Source organism: Nothobranchius furzeri, chromosome 18, assembly GCF_043380555.1.
Source record: "Nothobranchius furzeri strain GRZ-AD chromosome 18, NfurGRZ-RIMD1, whole genome shotgun sequence".
NCBI classification, from domain to species: Eukaryota; Metazoa; Chordata; class Actinopteri; order Cyprinodontiformes; family Nothobranchiidae; genus Nothobranchius; species Nothobranchius furzeri.
This window is the reverse complement of record NC_091758.1, coordinates 10,239,656-10,258,365: the sequence shown is the minus strand read 5'-3', so window position 1 is coordinate 10,258,365 and position 18,710 is coordinate 10,239,656. Positions and strand designations below refer to the sequence as shown.

The 18,710-nt window shown below is 46.7% G+C and overlaps 1 protein-coding gene across 2 annotated transcripts in view; it reads right to left on the bottom strand.

The window, feature by feature from the left end:
• The window catches only part of LOC107391631 (protein jagged-2), a 65,318-nt gene that overhangs the window by 25,850 nt on the left and 20,758 nt on the right, over positions 1-18,710 (bottom strand). For both annotated transcript variants that reach the window (XM_070546926.1, XM_070546927.1), the window contains exons 3-5: positions 8,811-8,868; positions 1,485-1,739; positions 908-968 (exon numbers count right to left, since the gene is read on the bottom strand). In XM_070546926.1, coding sequence (XP_070403027.1) covers positions 908-968; positions 1,485-1,739; positions 8,811-8,868 — 374 coding nt within the window. The remainder of the gene's footprint in view (positions 1-907; positions 969-1,484; positions 1,740-8,810; positions 8,869-18,710) is intronic.

Below are 18,710 nucleotides of genomic sequence, written 5' to 3'. Positions count from 1 at the left end.
AGCTCCAGTAGGCAGCGCCAGTCCACAGGGCATCTATGTGTCTGTGGGTGAGGAGCTTGAATTTGCGCTGGGGCTCAGTGTAGAGCTGCTGCTCCTCCAACATCAACAGAATAGGAGATGTTCTACGTGAATTTTTCTCATTGTGACTTTTTCAAACGGCTCGTAGAAGCGTGCGTGATTCCTGTCTCCAAACTCTGACAGGATGGATTTTTTTATGTTTGGGTGTCTATAGAGGCAGAAGAGCCTCTGGCGTTTGCATAAGAAGCAAATGGTTCCGTCAAACTAAATTTAACAACTCTACCACCTGCTGATGTAAACACATATGTGCATTCTGCCTTTGTTAGTAAAATGTAATTTAGAAACAATTTCAACGTCTACATTGGGCCCAGCTAGCACGGCGCTCTCTCCAGAACAAAGCTTTCTGCTGTCAAAGGACGATGGAGAAGAGCCGTGTGGGTTTTTAGCTTCTGGCCTTTTTTAACATGCATCCACTAGCCATAACAGGGTCCTGGAGAGGAAGAGGTGATGTGGGCTGCAGACATTAGAGGGCGACTGTGGATGGGTGGGGGATGCCACTGGTGAACGATAAAAAGGAAACGAGTAGCAGAATGAAAGCCTCTTGTTTTGTGTGTGGGCAGAAGTGGGCCAGCTTCAGAACCAGAAGCAGAACAATGACCTCTGGATCTGAGATTAGCTGAGAATGAAGGTGGAGATGTGAGAGATTTTAAAAGCCTGGGATGGAGGAAATGGTGCTTTTGTCTGGTTTCATCTAAAAAGGATCATGTTTTACATGCATGGACAACAACACACACACACACACACACACACACACACACACACACACACACACACACACACACACACACACACACACACACACACACACACACACACAGAGTTGACTCACTTGCACTCCCCTGGCTTTTTGCACGTCCCGTGTAAAGGGTTGCAGCCCTGTTTGCAGATTGCTTCAGAGGAAAAGAGTACATGCATTAATACAAATCTTTTATGTCAAAAACATGTTTTTGTTCACTAAAGCTTGACTTCCTTCCTGTTTCCAGCAGACAGTAAAGGGACTTTGAACGGTGACAACATTCTTGAAATTCTCACTAAGTTACACTTCACATGAACTTCCGTCAGCTTCCTCTGAAAAGGCAGCGAGGAAGTAAAAGCTGGAGACACTGTGATCTTTTTTGGCTGCTAAAAGTGTGAATTATGTTTTAAACAGAATTCATTGACTCACAAATAAGCAAATAAAGCAACAAAATTAGTATTAATAAAAAATATAATTGACATGTAGTTTATTTTTGAATAATAGCTCCCTTTTGGTCAACTTCATCATGTCATGTGGTTTCTTTTTTGCCACTCTTTTGATGAGTTTGATCATAAAAACATATTTGCAGAAACAAATGTGATTTCGTGTTTTCTTTCAGTTTCAAAGGAAAAAGACTCAAACACACACAAGAAGGAATGCCTTGCCTCACCTGTGTTGCAGTCCTCTCCCCTCCAGCCCTCCATACAGTGCCTCTTTCCAAACTGGTCACACACAAAATGACCAAAGTAGTCGTCGCGGGGACGACACATCGTGTTGCACCTGATGCCATAGTAGTTTTCGTTACAACGTAAGCGGATGGTATATTTAATGGTGGCAATCAAGCTTTTGAATTCCACCGCCTGCTTCTCCTCTCCGGGGTTAATCTTTCCTTTGTGGATGCTTCGCTCGATCAGAAGTTCATCATCTGGACACAAAAACAAAAGCAGCAAATCTTTAAAACAATAAAAAAATAACAATAACTTTAAATTAGACAAATACAGCATAGTGTCATCTGCAAACATGAGAAGAAACACTTTCAAGATGAACATTAGCAGCTCTCCGAGGGATCCCGGTGGAGCACCTACAAAACTAAATGATAATAAAATATGCTCAATATTTAAATAAATACATTAAACAATATAAAACTTGTCCGTTTTTTGGCCACAAGTGACTCAAGCTGACTCCAGTTGTGGGACTTGACCTCCAACAACCTGGTGTTTAGACCATCCATAAAGCTTTTGAAGAATGCCAGTTGTTAACACAGATCAGAGGGGGGTGTGACCTCCTGTCAAACTTCCCCTTGTTACATACAAATGGAAAAGTGGAGAAGAGGGAAAAGAATAGGAAAATTAGGAAAACACAAACATAGGGTGTTGGAGCGAGGTCTGCCAGAGCTTGATAACCAAAAAGCTTTTTCAGTTTTCCTGCTTGGTGAAACGCTTTTCTGTCTCCGTCCTCCACCGCCCCCTCGCTCTCTCAGGATGTTCAGTCCGGACTCCATCGGAGCCAGGAAGGAAATAATAAGAGACGAGGAAGAGTGACATAGGAAAACCCCTTTAGCCTGTTCACAAGGAGCAGAAGCAAAGTGACTTCACAGAAGCTCAGATTTGTGCTCAGCAGCTACTTTTAGTCCATTTTTGTGCATCATTTGCACCAAAATTCTGCTCCTTCTCAGTCAGATTTACAAAGCAAATGGTGCTGATGATAAACTGGCCCATAAAGTTATGTTGTCTCACTGCACAATCTCTAAGTGGACGTCCATCACAAACATGGGCAGGTTTGCCTTTAAATGCATGCATAGTGCCATCAGCAGAGAGATGCTTTTTGGTCCTAGGTGCAGTTTGAGGTGCACATGTCCCTTTGCCTGGTCTTTGCACACAAGATGGATGAGAAAATGTTTTATTTGCACCCATTAAAGATGCAAAACCCTTAATGGACCTCAAGTCAGAGAGGACACCATGTGCATCTGTCCTTATTTTGACTGAGTGAATCTTCCTGTCATGTGTCTTATGTCTAAACAACATTTGTTAAATCTGACTTACAATAATACAATAAAAGTGGAAGAAAAGGGAGCCAGCGGAAAAGCTGTCGGACTAAGAAAATAAATAACAACAATATAGAGTTTACTCATAATAATCCTTGCTAGCTACCATTAAAGGCACCATAATGAATAATTGGAGCAAATTTTTAAAGAAACAAAATTTTTGACTATTCCTTACAATTTGTATTAGATTGTACATTAAATCAGAGAGTAAGTGTGAGCCTGGAGCCAATTTACATCTTTTGCATGAATGCCTTGTAAGCTGTTCACCGGGGGGAAATCCCACGCTGTTTCAGGACGTTTAAGTCAGCTGACAGAGGAAGGAGCTTCAGACGGCAGGATTTGGAGACCCGTTTCTTGATATTTGGACATCTAAGCTCTGACTGGCTAACAGCAACTCTACCACTGACCATTTGCTCTGCAACGTTGATGTTTTAGAACACACGCCTGGAGGAGTTCTGCTGTGTGGTGGAGTTGCTAATGCTAACAGACACCATCTGCTAGCAGAGACGTTCTTTGTTGCTCCCTGGACGCTAAACCAACAACAGCCTTCCCCGTCGTGAGTCCAGATGGGTGAGTCCATGAATGTTGGTGACAGTGTGACGTAGATCTGTCAGGCTTTTCTAAACCTAGAGGTTCACCGTCTGTTTTCTATCAGAAGCTACTGCAGGAGATAGGTGTAGGAGACTATTCTCATGCTCAGCCTGCATGAGACACTCAGAGTGACCCATTAGAACAGAATATTCATTTAAAGTGGTTTTATTAGTGAAGCTGCTCTCTAACGTAAGAACAAAACAACAGGAGGGTCTGAATTGTTTTCTTCCACAGAGCAAAATTCATTATTCTACCACTTCTAAGACCTTTAGATGAACTCAGATGTGTTTTAGAATCAAACAACTAGATTATTTACTTATTTGAAATGTTATTTTAATATAGTCTGTTAGGTGTCTGTGTGCATTCTTTCCTAAAGCGTAAAAACCTCCGATAGCGAGTCTCCGTTTTCACGCTGTCCTGATTTCCTCAGTCTCAGTGCGAGCTAACACACTGCCACAGATTTCAGTCCCACACCCCCACCTGAACCACCCAGGCACTCACTCACGGCTGCTCATCTCCAGCAATTAGATATAAAAATATAGACCAATCATGAGCTCCCTCTGAAGTGGAAGAGATACGCTCAGAGAGACCGTTGTTACTAGGGAGAGCCGGGGGGGGGGGGGGGGGGGGGGGGGCACTTAAGACTAGCTTACATAAACAACGAGGTGCTTCAGATCCGAGCAGCTGATGGTGTCAAGAGCAGCGTGTTTGTCTGAAGCCTGTTTCACAGATGAGGCGACACGCTACTCCAATCATTTGGGTTTTCTGGATACTCGTGACCAGTTACGACGCAACAGGAGGGCTTCGCTGGGGGGGCTGCGGCTCGACGACTCCTTTACAACTTGCAGCCTGTGACAATGCTGACCTTTGACCTTAAGTCAAGGCTTTTACCTTCACCTCGCATCAGCTGTGAACAGCTGCAGCCATTTCCCACGTAGATTACGAGTGTGTTATTCGGGACCAAGCATGTCGTTTCACTTCATTACCAGCACCGTTTGCTCAATAACTAATAATGAAATTAAGAATAATCCAGATTAAAAACAGAACGTTTGTTTCTCTGGCTGTCTCCTCTAGCTGGTTGTGAACTATGATCAGACATGTGGGCATGAGCAACTTCAGCTGCATTTTCACCAAGACACGAGTTTCACTGCAAAAGGCCTCTTGTGAAATCTGTTGCTTTATCAAACACCAGGTGTTGCTACCTGGCGAAGTCGTTTTTACACCTGGAACGAGGAGCCGTGCCAGAACATCACTCATGCTGCAGTCAATCAGCACAGAAAAACCACTCATTCAAACAAAAAAGTCCAGCTGATTCATCGTTGTAGCACCGAACCTTAGCAGTAGACCGTCTCAGGTTGTACGTTACGAAACGAATGAGCTAAGCAGCAGAAAGTCATCAACACGTGTCCGGCTTTCCAGTGTAGCGGTCTGGAGCATACAGGTGTGTGTTCACATCATCCCCGTCTCTGGGACGGTTTCATTGCCGTTTCTAAACATCCATCCATTTATTATCTATACTCGCTTGTCCACGCAGGGTCACAGGGGCAGGTGCCCATCTCCAGCAGTCCCTGGGCCAGCAGGTGGGCTGCTCCTTGTACAGGTTACCAGTTCTTCGCCACATCTCTAAACATTATTGTAAAACTTTGATTGCACAAAGAAAAGATTTGACTAATTTGGTAATCATCTCCAGATCAGACCAAAACAGAGATTTCTACCCATAATGCACGGCAGCTTGCTTTGAGAAAACCCAACAGACCTGCAGCAGCTGTCGGAACGGTGGCGGAGGGTTGATGGTTTGGGTTTGTTCTACAGCTAAACGACCAGGCACAGCTCTTGATAACAAAAGTAAATAAACATTTAAAAAAAATTTATTTTCTTCCAGAGAATAACAACACTTTTTTAAATTGTTTTCGGGGAGTTTCAACTTTATTCTTAGCTTAGTTTTAGACCTTCAAAGGGGGGTTTAGGATTGCTTTTAGCACCCTCTAGTGTCTGTTTGTAGAACCGAAAACAAAACCTGTCTCCTCGCTGTGCGTTCGTCTTTTTAAAACCTTAATCCAACAGCTGAAACGTCTCCCAGCCTTCCTCAGTGTCCACGGGAGTGATTCGTCACTTCATGAAAAAAACAGTGTTTATGATCTAAAACAAGCAGAAAAAAATCTGGAACCAGGCTGCAGCGCCAGGTCAGCTCGATGTTCTCTAAGTCCCAGCGGAGAGGCCCACCAGGCTCAGGTGAAACATTCTGGCCACAGGAAGTGCTGGGGCTGGGCTAGCCCTGTAAAGGGTCATTTTAGAACAAACTAAGAAAACGACTCAAGATGATGAAAGAGTTGCAACGCATCCCTTTAGGATGATATTCATGAGGGGTGGTGTTCAGGTTTAACTTCTCGTGATTCTGGAGAACAGCCAGCATCTGCTGTAAAGGAAAGTGAACCAGCTTTAATGGTGAACATGGAGCTCAGTTCTTTGGTCAGAAGCAGAAGCTCATGGTAATGAAAATGCTTCTGGTTTACTAGAAAGTGTTTTATGTTTCATTGTGATTGTTGTCCATCGTCGTCCTGCAGGAATAAAGATGCTGACCGCCTCCAGAAGCCTTGTTTATCTGCACGGCGTCGCTGACTCTTTTCTCTACCTCTATCTGATAGACACACGAGATGCACTCATTATCAGCACATCTCGCTCTGCTTCACAGACGCCAACAATGCACCGGCTCACGTAGTTCGACAGCAGCTCCATTCTTCAGCCCTGTCCCGTCGGCTTTGTTTAAGGCAGGCGAGGGCTTCCTGAAGCACAGACAACCTCTGTGGGTTCTGTTTACACTTTTCCTCCAACAGCCTTTCCAACCTGCTCACGAGAAGCTACAGCCGCATGTGCTTGGATGTTTGAGTCACAAAGGGGTGGAGCTTCTTCAAAAGCTACTTCTGTTTAAGCACAATGATACCAATATCATTGAGTTAGGGTTATCATGGACAGTTCATATCCCATAGGACTGATAAGTTAATGGCTAGTCTGAAACTGCCAGCATTCATGCTACGATACAACTAGCTGTTAGCTCATCAGTCCTGTCAGACATGGACTCTATTTCTCTGAACAGAGGCCCTTCGGGAAGCCATACATAAGTGTTAATATGAAATTCCTTGGGTCAGCAAACCCTTCTTTCCACCGGAGCCATCAGCAGCATGTTACTGCAGCAGCGTGTCTTGCTCGCGTAAACTGCTGCTTGGCCCTTCCCACGAGACGCGAAGCAGCAGGGGAGCAGCTGTCACCAACAGAGCACGAAGTCACACAAGTGACTTCGTCAGTAAACACAACAACAAGCAGGAGAAAAGTACAACATGGCTCCAAAAGGTTTGTGTTTTATGTTCTGTCGGTTTTATAATCGCCAATACGGACCTGAAAAACAAAGGAGACCGCTAGCTAGGTGATAGCTTCTCACGGGGACGCACAGTTAGTAACTATTTTTTAAAAGTAAAGCAACCGGAAGGCAGTACGTTTCTTTATTATGAAAATCTCGGGAGCTTCTCTCCGTTTCCGCGTCCGATTTCCTGTCTTTCCTTCCCCAAAAATGTCGAACTTGACCCGTTTCAGAGGCGTCGCGCGTAGAAAATAGAACCGGCGCGTAAAGGCCGCGACATGCTGCTCCTGACACGCGGCCGACTCGCGCTGCTGACAGCTCCGGTGGAAAAGGTTCTGTTGACCACAGTGGTTCCTATCAGCAGCTATGACGTGCTGCTGCAGTAACGTGCTGCTGACGGCTCCGGTGGAAAGCCGGGGTGAGTGCTGGAACTCCTGGTTGTTCAGATGAAACAGGAGTGTGTTGTTGGAAGCGGTGAGACCACGCTAATAAACTTCAGACAGCACGTGTTTATTCACATACAAATCCTGCAGGCCTCTGTCATCACGGCCCACAACTCTCACGATGACCCTCAAAGCTCGGGAAAACAACAACCTGAGCAGGACGTCTCGTGGAAACGATCCCTGCGTGCACCTGGACAGGTAAGTGACTTTCCCTCTCTCCATAATTATGATACCACCTCACTAATGCGAGCTCCACCTGTAAAAGTAAAACTCCCAACTGGATGCTGCAGGTTGCTGCCTGCTTTGTGACGTCTGTCGAAAGTAATTCTCAATATGCAGGAATTCCCAGGCCAAGACGTGGGTGTGACCGCACGCAACCAGAAACTCACTTAATGTGCAGGATCTTTATTTGACTAAATGATTATGCAGGGGGGATTAGCCCTGGTCACCAGCAGGGCATGGTGGTCTCTGGTAGGGACCACGGACTGAAGTGTCTCCAGTAGACCTCAAGTCCAGCTGCAGGTATACCAAGGGTAGCAGATGCCCACACAAGCAGGCAATAAGCAAAGCTAAAATGAGTCACTGTTCTGACGTCCTCTCCTAAAATCTAACGCAAGATTATCACATAGATCTAATCACATAGATCTATCCTCCATTAACCTTCTTCCTTCCAGGATTAGTGGAAATCAGACGTGCGTGTGTAAACAGGATGAAGCTGCATAAAGTACAATCAAGCTCAGAACCTCCAACGTCTTCCAATTCACACAGTTCAGTTCTGACAACATTTCTGGGATTTTTCCCGTTAAGCAGATGAAGAGAGCTAAAACGAGCCCCTCGTCTGCCGTAAACACGATCATTCCTCATGTCTTCTGGCGGCCCTGGTGTTTCCTGAACAATGAGATTAGATTTAAAGACGAGATTCTCAGAAAAACAATTCCTACAGACTGAACATATGTTTGGTTGTTTGTCAAAAACATCACCAGTGTTAGTCTAGTTCACGTAGGACAGCTTGGTTTGGTCGTTTTTCTACTTGAACCGTCGAACGGACACCCGCTGGGTTGGACCGTAGGGCGAGCCTGAAGGCTGCAGATGGAGGAACTCAGTGATGATCAGGTAATCCGTACAGGTAACCAGATGTTTTCTACATCCTAGAATGAATGGACAGCATGGCAGCAGCAGCCACCTGGCAAAAAGGTGTTAGGTTCAAATCCCAGTGAGCGTGCATGTTGTCCCAGTGCACGAGTGTCTTTGCTCCGTTTCTTCCCACAGTCCCAAAACACCAAAGGTTGGTAAAGAAATGATTCTCAGTTAGGTGTGTGTGTGTGTGTGTGTGTGTGTGTGTGTGTGTGTGTGTGTGTGTGTGTGTGTGTGTGTGTGTGTGTGTGTGTGTGTGTGTGTGTGTGTGTGTGTGTGTGTGTGTGTGTGTGTGTGTGTGTGTTGGACCTGACTGAAGACACACCAACACCAGCTCCAGGATTAAGCAGAACTGACTTTGTTTCTGTTCGTTAGTTTAATATTAAATAAATTTTGGGACACCTTGGAAGAAAAGGAGGCGGGGCTTACCGTTGCTGTGTGTGCCATTGTCCTTGTCCCACGCCTCCACTATCAGAGTGTAGTCTTGCTGCAACACAGAGAAGGGCAGAGGTCATCACACTGCACACAAAGATGGGACACACACACACACACACCCCGACCCCCCCCCACACACACACACACACACACACACCTGGTGGGACTCCAACATTTCCCTTTCAAGATGTGTGTATGACGTGGCTTTAACACAGAAACTCTAATACAAGCCACTGTCACTCATAAACTCTTCACACACACACACACACACACACACACACACACACACACACACACACACACACACACACACACACACACACACACACACACACACACACACACACACACACACACACACACACACACACACACACACACACACACACTGATTCTGACAGTGAAGAACTGTGGGAAAATAAGTGTTGTTCCCACACTGCTGCCACTGATTAGCTCCCATGTGCTTGGGGCGAGTTACCAAATGAAGCCTCTGATCATCAAAGAGCAAAACATTCACCGGGAAACCAGAAACAAACATTTATTATATTTGACTCAATAGATGAGTTTTAATCCAGCTCTGATGGGATTAGTTCGTTTATTATAGAATAAAAACAACACATTTCCCACCAAATCCAATCTGATTTCACGTTTTCTTGGGTCTTTTATCTCATTTCATCATCATAATCTGGTTTCAGGGCCTGGAGCTAATCTGCTAATCTCGTCATTCCTTACTTGGCAGGGATTTATTCTCAATCATGTAATCATTTCTTTAGCTTTGGAAGGTTGCAAGTGTGGGAGCTGGACGGGGTTCTGGTGGTGCCCATGGCGTTGTTGTGGTTTAAACCAGAAAACGTGTTTACTTGGGTCATTTGTGGAGTATGGATTAGAAACGCGTCCCGGAACAACAACGGTGTGCAACATTTAATCCTGAAACATCATGTTTCCAGCAGAACACTTGGGAAGTAAGAGTCTGCGTGAGATTCTGGACGCGTGGCTGAAAAATTCAATAACCAGAAATTAAAAGAACTTAGAAAACAAAGTTTAGGGTTAGAATAAATGTATGTGTGAGACAGAAGGACGTGGAGCCATGTGATTACATGAAGGAGATGGGGGGGGGGGGGGGGGGGCGATGGTCCTGCGCCCTACTACACACCATGAACGTAGTTTTTGGGGGGGGGACAGAGGGGACATGTCCCCTCCACTTTTTCCAAAGTTAGTTTTTGTCCCCTGCACGTTTCACAGTCCAAACCCAACAGTACACTAAATGAAACAGACTCTGGTATGCACTAGGTCCAAGAGGACCCGTTTCCCATTAGAACCATCCAGAAGCTCATCTATTGGCTCTGTTGATAACTGCTAACGTGTGATTGGTCGTTCCTGCCACCTGTGTACCTGACAGGTCTGCAGTCCTGAGATTGCATAAAAGAGCCTCTAGCCCCCCCCCCCCCCCCCCCCCCCCCCCCACACACACACACACACACACACACACACACACTTCTAAAGTCAAAACTGCGTCCATGCTGCACACAGGACACATCTTTCCCACTGACGTGTAAGTTAAGTGTTTCTTAAAGTTAATTAGAATTTGAGACAGGTAATGAAACACGTAGCTGGCTTTTGTTCAGCTTCAGTCCTTTTAGTATAAAAGATGATTTTAGTCTTTTTATTTGAACAAAACCATCTTTTTAATCCATCACCGATCGTTCAGGGTCATGGAGTTTTGTATCATGCTGCGTGTTAATCCCAGCATGCCTCTACACTATGCCCTACTTTCCAGAGGAGATGGACTGCACGTCAACAAACTCCAGGTGCACGTTTTACTTGTGTTCGTTGTTCAGGAGCATCAGCAAACAGGCCCAGATGGACTTAAGTGTCGACTGCATGGGGTCGAACGCACAGCTTTGAGTTCCCATGACCCAGAGGTGCCTCAGAGAGACTGAAGGCTGCAGGGAAGAGAACAAGCTGAGAGAGATGAGAGACTGAGACCAGTGGAAGCAAACGAGAGGAAAGAGAATAAGAACGGTACTTATAGGTGATTTTGTCTGATTGTTGGGGTTCATTCAAGGTGCTTAAGTCCACATTACACTTCTACAAGCTCAGAGGACAGGGAGTCCCGAATGCTTCTGCAAACTTTTATGGTCATCAGGGCTCTTGAACTATAAACTAGGCAGAAATTGTATTTTTTGACAAACGCCAACAAAACTGATTAAACGCTGATTTTATCTGATTTAATTTACAATACCCACAATATAAAGTGTCTGCCTTTCATTTAATGTTTAACAGACTAATGAAGTAAAGCATCACTGGAAGATTGACCAGTCTGGAACACCATGACGCTGAACAACCCAAGAAAAGCGTGCAGAAGACCTCATGACATCTGGAAGTCAAAGAGAAAAGGGCACTAGGTATGAGCCCTGATGTCCTCCTACATCTGACATCTGCTGAGCTCCTGAACCTCCACAATGATGCAGACATGGTGAACGCAGTCTAACTTCTGCTATTACAGTTTTTTTATCGTCTGTCACAGGGATGACAAACCACATCAGAGGTTCTGCGAGGTTCTAACAAAGGTCAGGTAGACCAAACCTGTCAAACCAAATGAATGAAACCTAAAATAACGTCTCAAACCAAACTGCACTTTGTAGGGTTTGCAACTACTGACTTATGTTGGTGTCCTTGCAGGATGGCAGACTCAGCTGCTGGGTGATGGTGTGACGTGATGCACCAGCACCGTGACAGATGCAGATCATCCAGGCTTTTCACGTCTGCATCATCTCCTCAGGCAAGAAGGTTTCTGAGAGCTCTGGTTCACATGAAACCACAGAATCCTCACCTCACCTCAGCCACATCTCTTATTAACCTTCACCACCCACAACAGTGATCATAACTGTGCATCATGGCTGCTTTTTTTATTAGCAGATTTTATTTTGAAGGAGCACAAGAAAAACTTAAACAGCAGGTCTTTAGTGATGCTGAATGTGGGTGTTGAAGGTCTGACCTCATGAGGAAATTACTATGCAGTGATTTTCCCCAAAATGACTGTGCTTAAATTGCTCTGAAAAGCAAATAATCACATCAGCGCCAAGAAACTTCATTTCCCATGATGCTTTGCACACGGAAGCATTGTGATGACGTCACCGCCTAGTACCAGAAACACGTTCTGCGCATGTGCGGGAAGCCGTGGAGCTTTTCCCGCAAACTAAGACCATAAATCTTCAGCAGAGACAAAGAAACCTTGTTCTTTTGCCCAGGATACCTGGCGGTAAGGACACGCTTGTCAACGCTCCGACAACTTGAGCACGCGGAAGCTCTAAGTGCCAAGTTGAGCCCACGGAACGGCTGGAAACTAAACTGCAAGCCCATCAGATCTGCTCGTTTCTGCTCCCCTCCAGCTGATGTTTGAGGACACAGAACTGCGGAGGAAAGCAACAACTCCATCAAGCACGCTGTAAGTTATAACTCAGCACAGAAAGAAACTTTGCTGTCTCTGTCCAGCCCGTGGAGAAACACTCGTGAACGCCAAACAACGGAGAAAGCATCAAACCGACGGATGACGCTGGAAACTGCGGAGAAAAACGGAGAACCGTCAAGTCATAACAGCGGGGGACGCCTTGCTGCTTTGGTGATCAGAAAACTCATTTTTTTCTCTCCTTTTCTTCTCCCGTTTCCTCTATAGTCCAGAATAAGCAATAAAACCACGCTATTGCTTAAAAAGTAGCTTCGTGTTTTCCTCTTTCGTCCCAAACACGTCCGTCGGGTCATTTTGAAAGAATAAACTGCTTATTGATCATTGTTTGGTATCTTAAAATGGTTTCTGTCATGGCCAGGCTGAAACTAAAAGATATTAATTTGTGATTAATCTTTTGTGTTGTTTCATGATCTTCTGAAATGTTTTGAGTGATTTAAGGTTAAGTTACTACTGATTCTAAGTGCTTTGGAAGTTAAAGTGCAAGTTGCCACCCACACTTTAGCCAGACAAAGGGGTCAGCCATCTTGTATTCAAGACTCCATTTTGAATCCATACACACGCACACACACACACACACACACACACACACACACACACACACACACACACTACTCCTTTGTGAGAACAAAGGACCCCATTCATACATCCTCCATCACATGCAAACACATCCATCTTCAATCATATCACACGGTTATTATTCATCTATTCCACTGTTTATTCATTTGACAAATTGTTAATTAAATGTTATAAAATTCAGATTTTCGTCTCCAGTAGCTTTGTTGTGTCGAAGAGAAGTCTCTGCTCCGAGGATTCTACGAACTTCAAGAAAGACTGATAAGAGTTTTGGATTCATTTCCCTTTCTAATTAAAGGGTGGTGCCCCGAAGATATCTAAGAATATCTTAATTAATTAATAAATCAGTAAATAGTTCCATATTTACAGAATTTATTGAAGAATCCAAAAGTAAGTTAAAGCTTACGAATTGTTCGCTCCTAATAACCCCAACATTTTATTGGTGCCCCGTGTGAGGCTTGGATACACAGAGATTTCTATCCGGCACAAACAAACAAATAAATCCAAAGAGCTTGAATTAAAAATAATCCGTTGTTCAGCCTTGAACCAGCAACAGAGTGGTGCTGATTTCGCTGAGCAGGAAGCTGCATCGAACTCTCACCAGTAACTCAGTGCTTCTTTAAAGGTGCAACGTGTAAATTAATTCTGGTTAACCTTTTAGGTTAAAATTCAGCTTTTCCTTAAAGGTGCAACGTGTAATTAATTCTGGCTAACCTTTTAGGTTAAAATTCAGTTTTTCCTTAAAGGTGCAACGTGTAATTAATTCTGGCTAACCTTTTAGGTTAAAATTCAGTTCCTCATTAAAGGTGCAGCGTGTAAGTAATTCTGACTAACCCTTTTAGGCTAAAATTAACTGCTAATTTAGCGACTTTAACTCACAGTGGCTATTGTAACTAACTGAAACCTTCACTCAAAGACTGATAACACCTTGTTTGCTAATATTCTGAAGGAATAACTAGCATATTTAACACTGCAAGTGTTGTAAGACGTTGCTACGGCAACGCACCAGCTTTTGCTAAAATACTGAAAGGAATAGTATTTTAAGCATCAGTCACGGCATTCCGTGCAATCTTAAAACGCTAAAACCTGTGCGCACAAAGGTTAATTTAGTGTTTTTCTGCTACAAAGCTAGCAGTTGCTGCCCAAAAGGTGCAGCTTGAGCTATCTGCAGAAGCTCTACTAGGCTATTTTTGGTTCGGTTGTTAAAATGGAGGGACAGAGTAGTGAACTGACCAACTCCCAGCAACCAGGTGGCGCTGCGGCCCACGACTATGAACCTGGCCTACTTTCTGGACAAATATTGTCCAAACTGGTCGCGGTTGCTCGAGAACCCGACTACCCTTCTAGGGATTTCACTGAAGAACAGCGTAGCGTCGAGCTAGAAGCTGTAATCGATCAAATAGAAAACCCGGATGGTACAAAACCAATCCAGGTTCACTTAGCTAAGTTAGCCCTGATCCTCTATCAGAGAGGACTCCAACGTGGTCAGAAGATCATGAACCTCCAGAGTATGCTAGCTGAAAAACAGCGAAATGGAAGGCTGATCGAGGAAGACGACACCCGCACCGATTCTGGGGAAGATGGGGAGGAGACCCCGCCCCCCTCTGCTGATGACAACAGACAGTGGGAAGGGGGGAAACACCAGGACTCTCTGGACGGACGCACGCCGCAGGGGAGAGATGAAGCTCATCTGTTCCAACCTTCGGCCCCGTTCCCTACACACACTATAGGGCATTCAGGACCACCTAGGGGCCGAGAGCAGTTCACCCTCGAATCCCAGGTTGGACCCTCATCTTCACGGCCTTCTCAATCAGTGAGAAGTCGACCAGCTGAGCGGCACCTCTATTTAGACCGCTCCCCCAGTCCACGAAGGGTGCAAGGTGCCGATTGGGGTTATGCACCCCAAGCTGCACCTCAACCATCCACCCATCCTAGCTACTCCGGTATTCGGCATGCCGATAACCAGCTGCATGACCAAGCATCATACGCCAGTCCGTACCCGGACAGAGCGTATTACGCAGAAGCCCCAGTTGAAAGACGCAGGCTGCACTACGCAGACGTGCCCCGGGAGGAGGACCTCCCAAGACACCCACGTGACGTGCCAGCAGCCCGCCACAACATGCCGAACCCCGATTTGGGCCCCAGGAGTCAACATTGGGAGCCCAGAGCACACCAGCGATATCCAGCGCCTTCTGAGACAGACCGTGGGTCAGAGTCAGAGGATGACGCGCCGTACCGTGAGTCAGGGCTCCGTGTACGTCAAATTGAATCGCTAGCTAAAGACATAGAACGCTTTGATCCTAACACCAATGAATCCAACGTCGACGATTATCTCAGGGAGATAGAACGTTGTCTGCTTGATCTTCCAGCACCCTCTTCAAGGGAAAAGCTCAAGCTAATTTGGAAAACCACATCTAGAACGGTGCACGGTTTCATGGAAACTCTACCACCTGACATTCGTGATCGGTACTCCTCGCTCTGCCGAGCGTTGAGAGATGAATACGCCACGTATGCAGACTCTGCGTCAGCTACAATGGGGGCCTTCTCCATCAAACACGGGAGGAACGAACCCCCCAGAGAGTATTATCGCCGACTCAAAAGTGCTTATTTCCAAGGTCGAAACGGCCCTGGGCTCGAGGAAGACCCTGCCTTCAGATCCCTGTTCATTCACAACCTGCACGAGTGTGTTCGCTCCGAAGTCTCAATGTATTGTCGGATGAAAAAACTGACAACTCAGGAGATTAGGAGATACGCTCAACAGGCTTGGGAAGCCGGCGGAAAGCCCCAAAAGCCTGACGCACATCACCGCGTCATGCACCTAGCTCCCGACGCCGAGCCGCGTTTGGAGCTTGAAGGCACAGAAGCTCCACCCACTAAGCCAAAATCTGCTAAACCTAGACCTGTTAAACCGCGAGAGCAGTCCCAATCTCCTCAACAGGGGAAGGGGGGTGCTGATTGGCCGCCTAGGTCTGGACAATCAGACAGGAAGTGGCCCAACCAAAACCAACGGCAGGCAGGTCGGAACAGTGGAAGGTTTAAGGAGCGCCGCCCACAGGTAGGTCCCGAACACAAGTCCGCAGGTGAGTACTTGACCAAAGCCGACCTCCAGGAGATGTTTCAGCAGTTCCTAGCTAAACAGAAGGAACAGCTGAGATCTGCAGATGAGACCCCTGCACCAAAGTCTGCTTCTAAGAAGCCAGACTCAGAGCCAACGTCCGCATGACTAGGCGTGGCTCAACCCCCCAGCGTGGCCAGGACTTACCTGATCAGTTGGGGAAACACTACTGGTAGACCACAGGAGTCTCCTGAAATCTACCCCCCAGAGAAACCAGATACTAAATTTCTGAAGTTCCTTGGTGACTTAACAAACCATGATCATGCTCGCCGTTTGTACTGTAGCACCAATCTAGGTGGATGCATACAAGTTGATGCTCTGCTGGATACCGGCTCAGAAATCACCCTGATGTGCTCCACATTGTTCCATCGCGTGTCTGACACCATGCGGTCGCTCGGGAAACCAGTCCAGGTTGAACCTTGTGACCTGAAAATCACCAGCTACACCCAGACCCGGGAGTGTATCACTCACCGGGCGTGGCTGGATATCACCTTCCAAGACATGACTCTGGTTCACCCGTTTTATGTCTGCCAGCTAGACACTGAACCACTTCTCATTGGTCAGGACCTGCTTGAACGTCTAGCTCCCCTCATCGACTGCCAGAAGGGTCAACTGTGGGCCCAGGTGGACACACCTAAGCCCTGGAACCCAGATAGCAGCCGACCATCCTCCATTCTTGAGGTCAGCATAAGTGAGCCGCAAAACCCTTGTTCCAAGGTCATGCCCCTCCCTACGGCTCCCACAGACGATGTCCGCCTGCAAAGGCATGAAACCGCTCCTGGAACTCCGTTCCGCACACATTCATCTTTTCTCTGCTCGCTGAAGAACGTCAGCCTGCAGCCATATGCACCACACATAGTTGGTGGTCTTACCATCAACTGCACCCACATCTCAGATGCTCGCCTTGCTCTTTGGTCTGAAAAGTCAGCCATCAGCCAGCAGACGTTTGAACACCTGCGTCAGAAGGACCCCCTTCTGGTCAGTGTGACACGTAGCCATCGGCTCTTGTCACCTACTTGGCCGCAGAGGCTCCTGAAAGCGCCAGAGGTCTGCTCTCTGACTATCCAACTTGGAGCAAGACAGCTCACACATACATTCAGCATCATACCACAGCTTGATCCACCTGCACTCATTGGAGCAGATCTGCTGGTTCGACTAGGTGCCCAGCTGGACACTTGCAATCAAGTCCTTTGGGCCCGGGCCACACCTTCCTCTGAGCCTCGCTCAGAAGGCCGTGAACACTTGCTGTCCGGACAGACCATTCCACAGGCCTGCCGTGCAGTGGTTGAGGCCAGCACGGTTCTGCCCCCACTGGTCAAAGGAGTGCCTGTTCGTCTGACTCTGATGAAGCATCAGAAGCTGCCAGGCACACAGGCCTTCTTCCAGCCATCACCACACTTCTTGGAGCTCAACTTAGCCGTCTGTGGCACGCCACTCTTGGAGCTGAACAATCGTTCTGCCTACTTGTTGGTCGAAAATCCGACCCGGAGTCCTATCCACATGCCGGCAGGAAAGCCCTTGGGCATGCTGATAGATAGCTCATTCCATGACTTCGAACTTTCAGTCCCCGTGATCGGACAACTTCCGTTGTTCTTGAATGACAGACAGGTTGGTGCAGACACATTCAGTACTTTCCCTTCACAAATGATTACCATCAAGCGGCATGAAGCCCTTCCTGAGGAACCCATTTGCAGTGCAACCTTAGATACTGACGGCGGTCAGTGTCTAACGGTTTTTGCAATAAATACTCAACCCTCTGAGTCACCGGTTGAAAGCCCGGAACACCAGAGACCCTCCTCCTCTGAACCTTATGACGGCTTCGAGGCCGAAGTCAGCCAGCAGCTTGACAAAGCGGATGCGCTGGAGTCAGAGGAGCAGAGAGCAGAGCTTAGAAGCCTGTTCTATGAGTTTCAGTCCATCTTATCCAGGGACTCCCTGGACTGTGGACTCACAAACCTGCCTACGGTTCGCATTCCAACGAACCCGAATGCCCCTCCTACTTTTGTACGTCAGTACAAGATTCCCCTCGCTGCTTATGAGTCGATCCAGGAGATCCTCGATCAGCTGAAGGAGAAAAACATCATCAGAGAGTGTAACTCCACTTACAACTCTCCCATCTGGCCGGTTCTGAAACCGACTGGGAAATGGCGTCTCACCATAGACTATCGTGCACTGAACAAACAAGTACCTCTCTCCAGGTGGCCTATGATCCATTTAGATCAGGAGCTAGCCAGAGTCAGAGATGCTCGTTTCTTCTCTACGGTTGACGTAGCCAACGGCTTCTGGACCATGAAGGTTGAGCCGGCGGACCAGTATAAACTGGCTTTCTCCTTTGGAAATCGCCAATATACTTGGAACCGCTGCCCCTTTGGCTACTCTAACTCACCTGCCGAGTTCAACATCTTCCTCCACAAAGCCATGTCAGATGCTGCTTCCAGAGGGAACCTCATATATGTCGATGACATCTTGATGAGGAGTCGAACCTTCGAGGAGCACCTGGCCGAACTCCGTCACGTGCTGCAACAGCTCGCTGACGCCGGAGCTAAATTGGCGATTCTCAAGGGACAGTGGTGTCGAACCAAAGTGGAGTATGTTGGACTGCTGGTTGGCCCTAATGGAGTCGAGCCCCAAGCGGGACGCATTAGAGCCATTCAGGACATCAAAGCCCCAGCTAATCTGACCGAACTCAGGAGCTTCCTCGGAGTCTGCAACTACTCCAGGCAGTTCATTGAGGAGT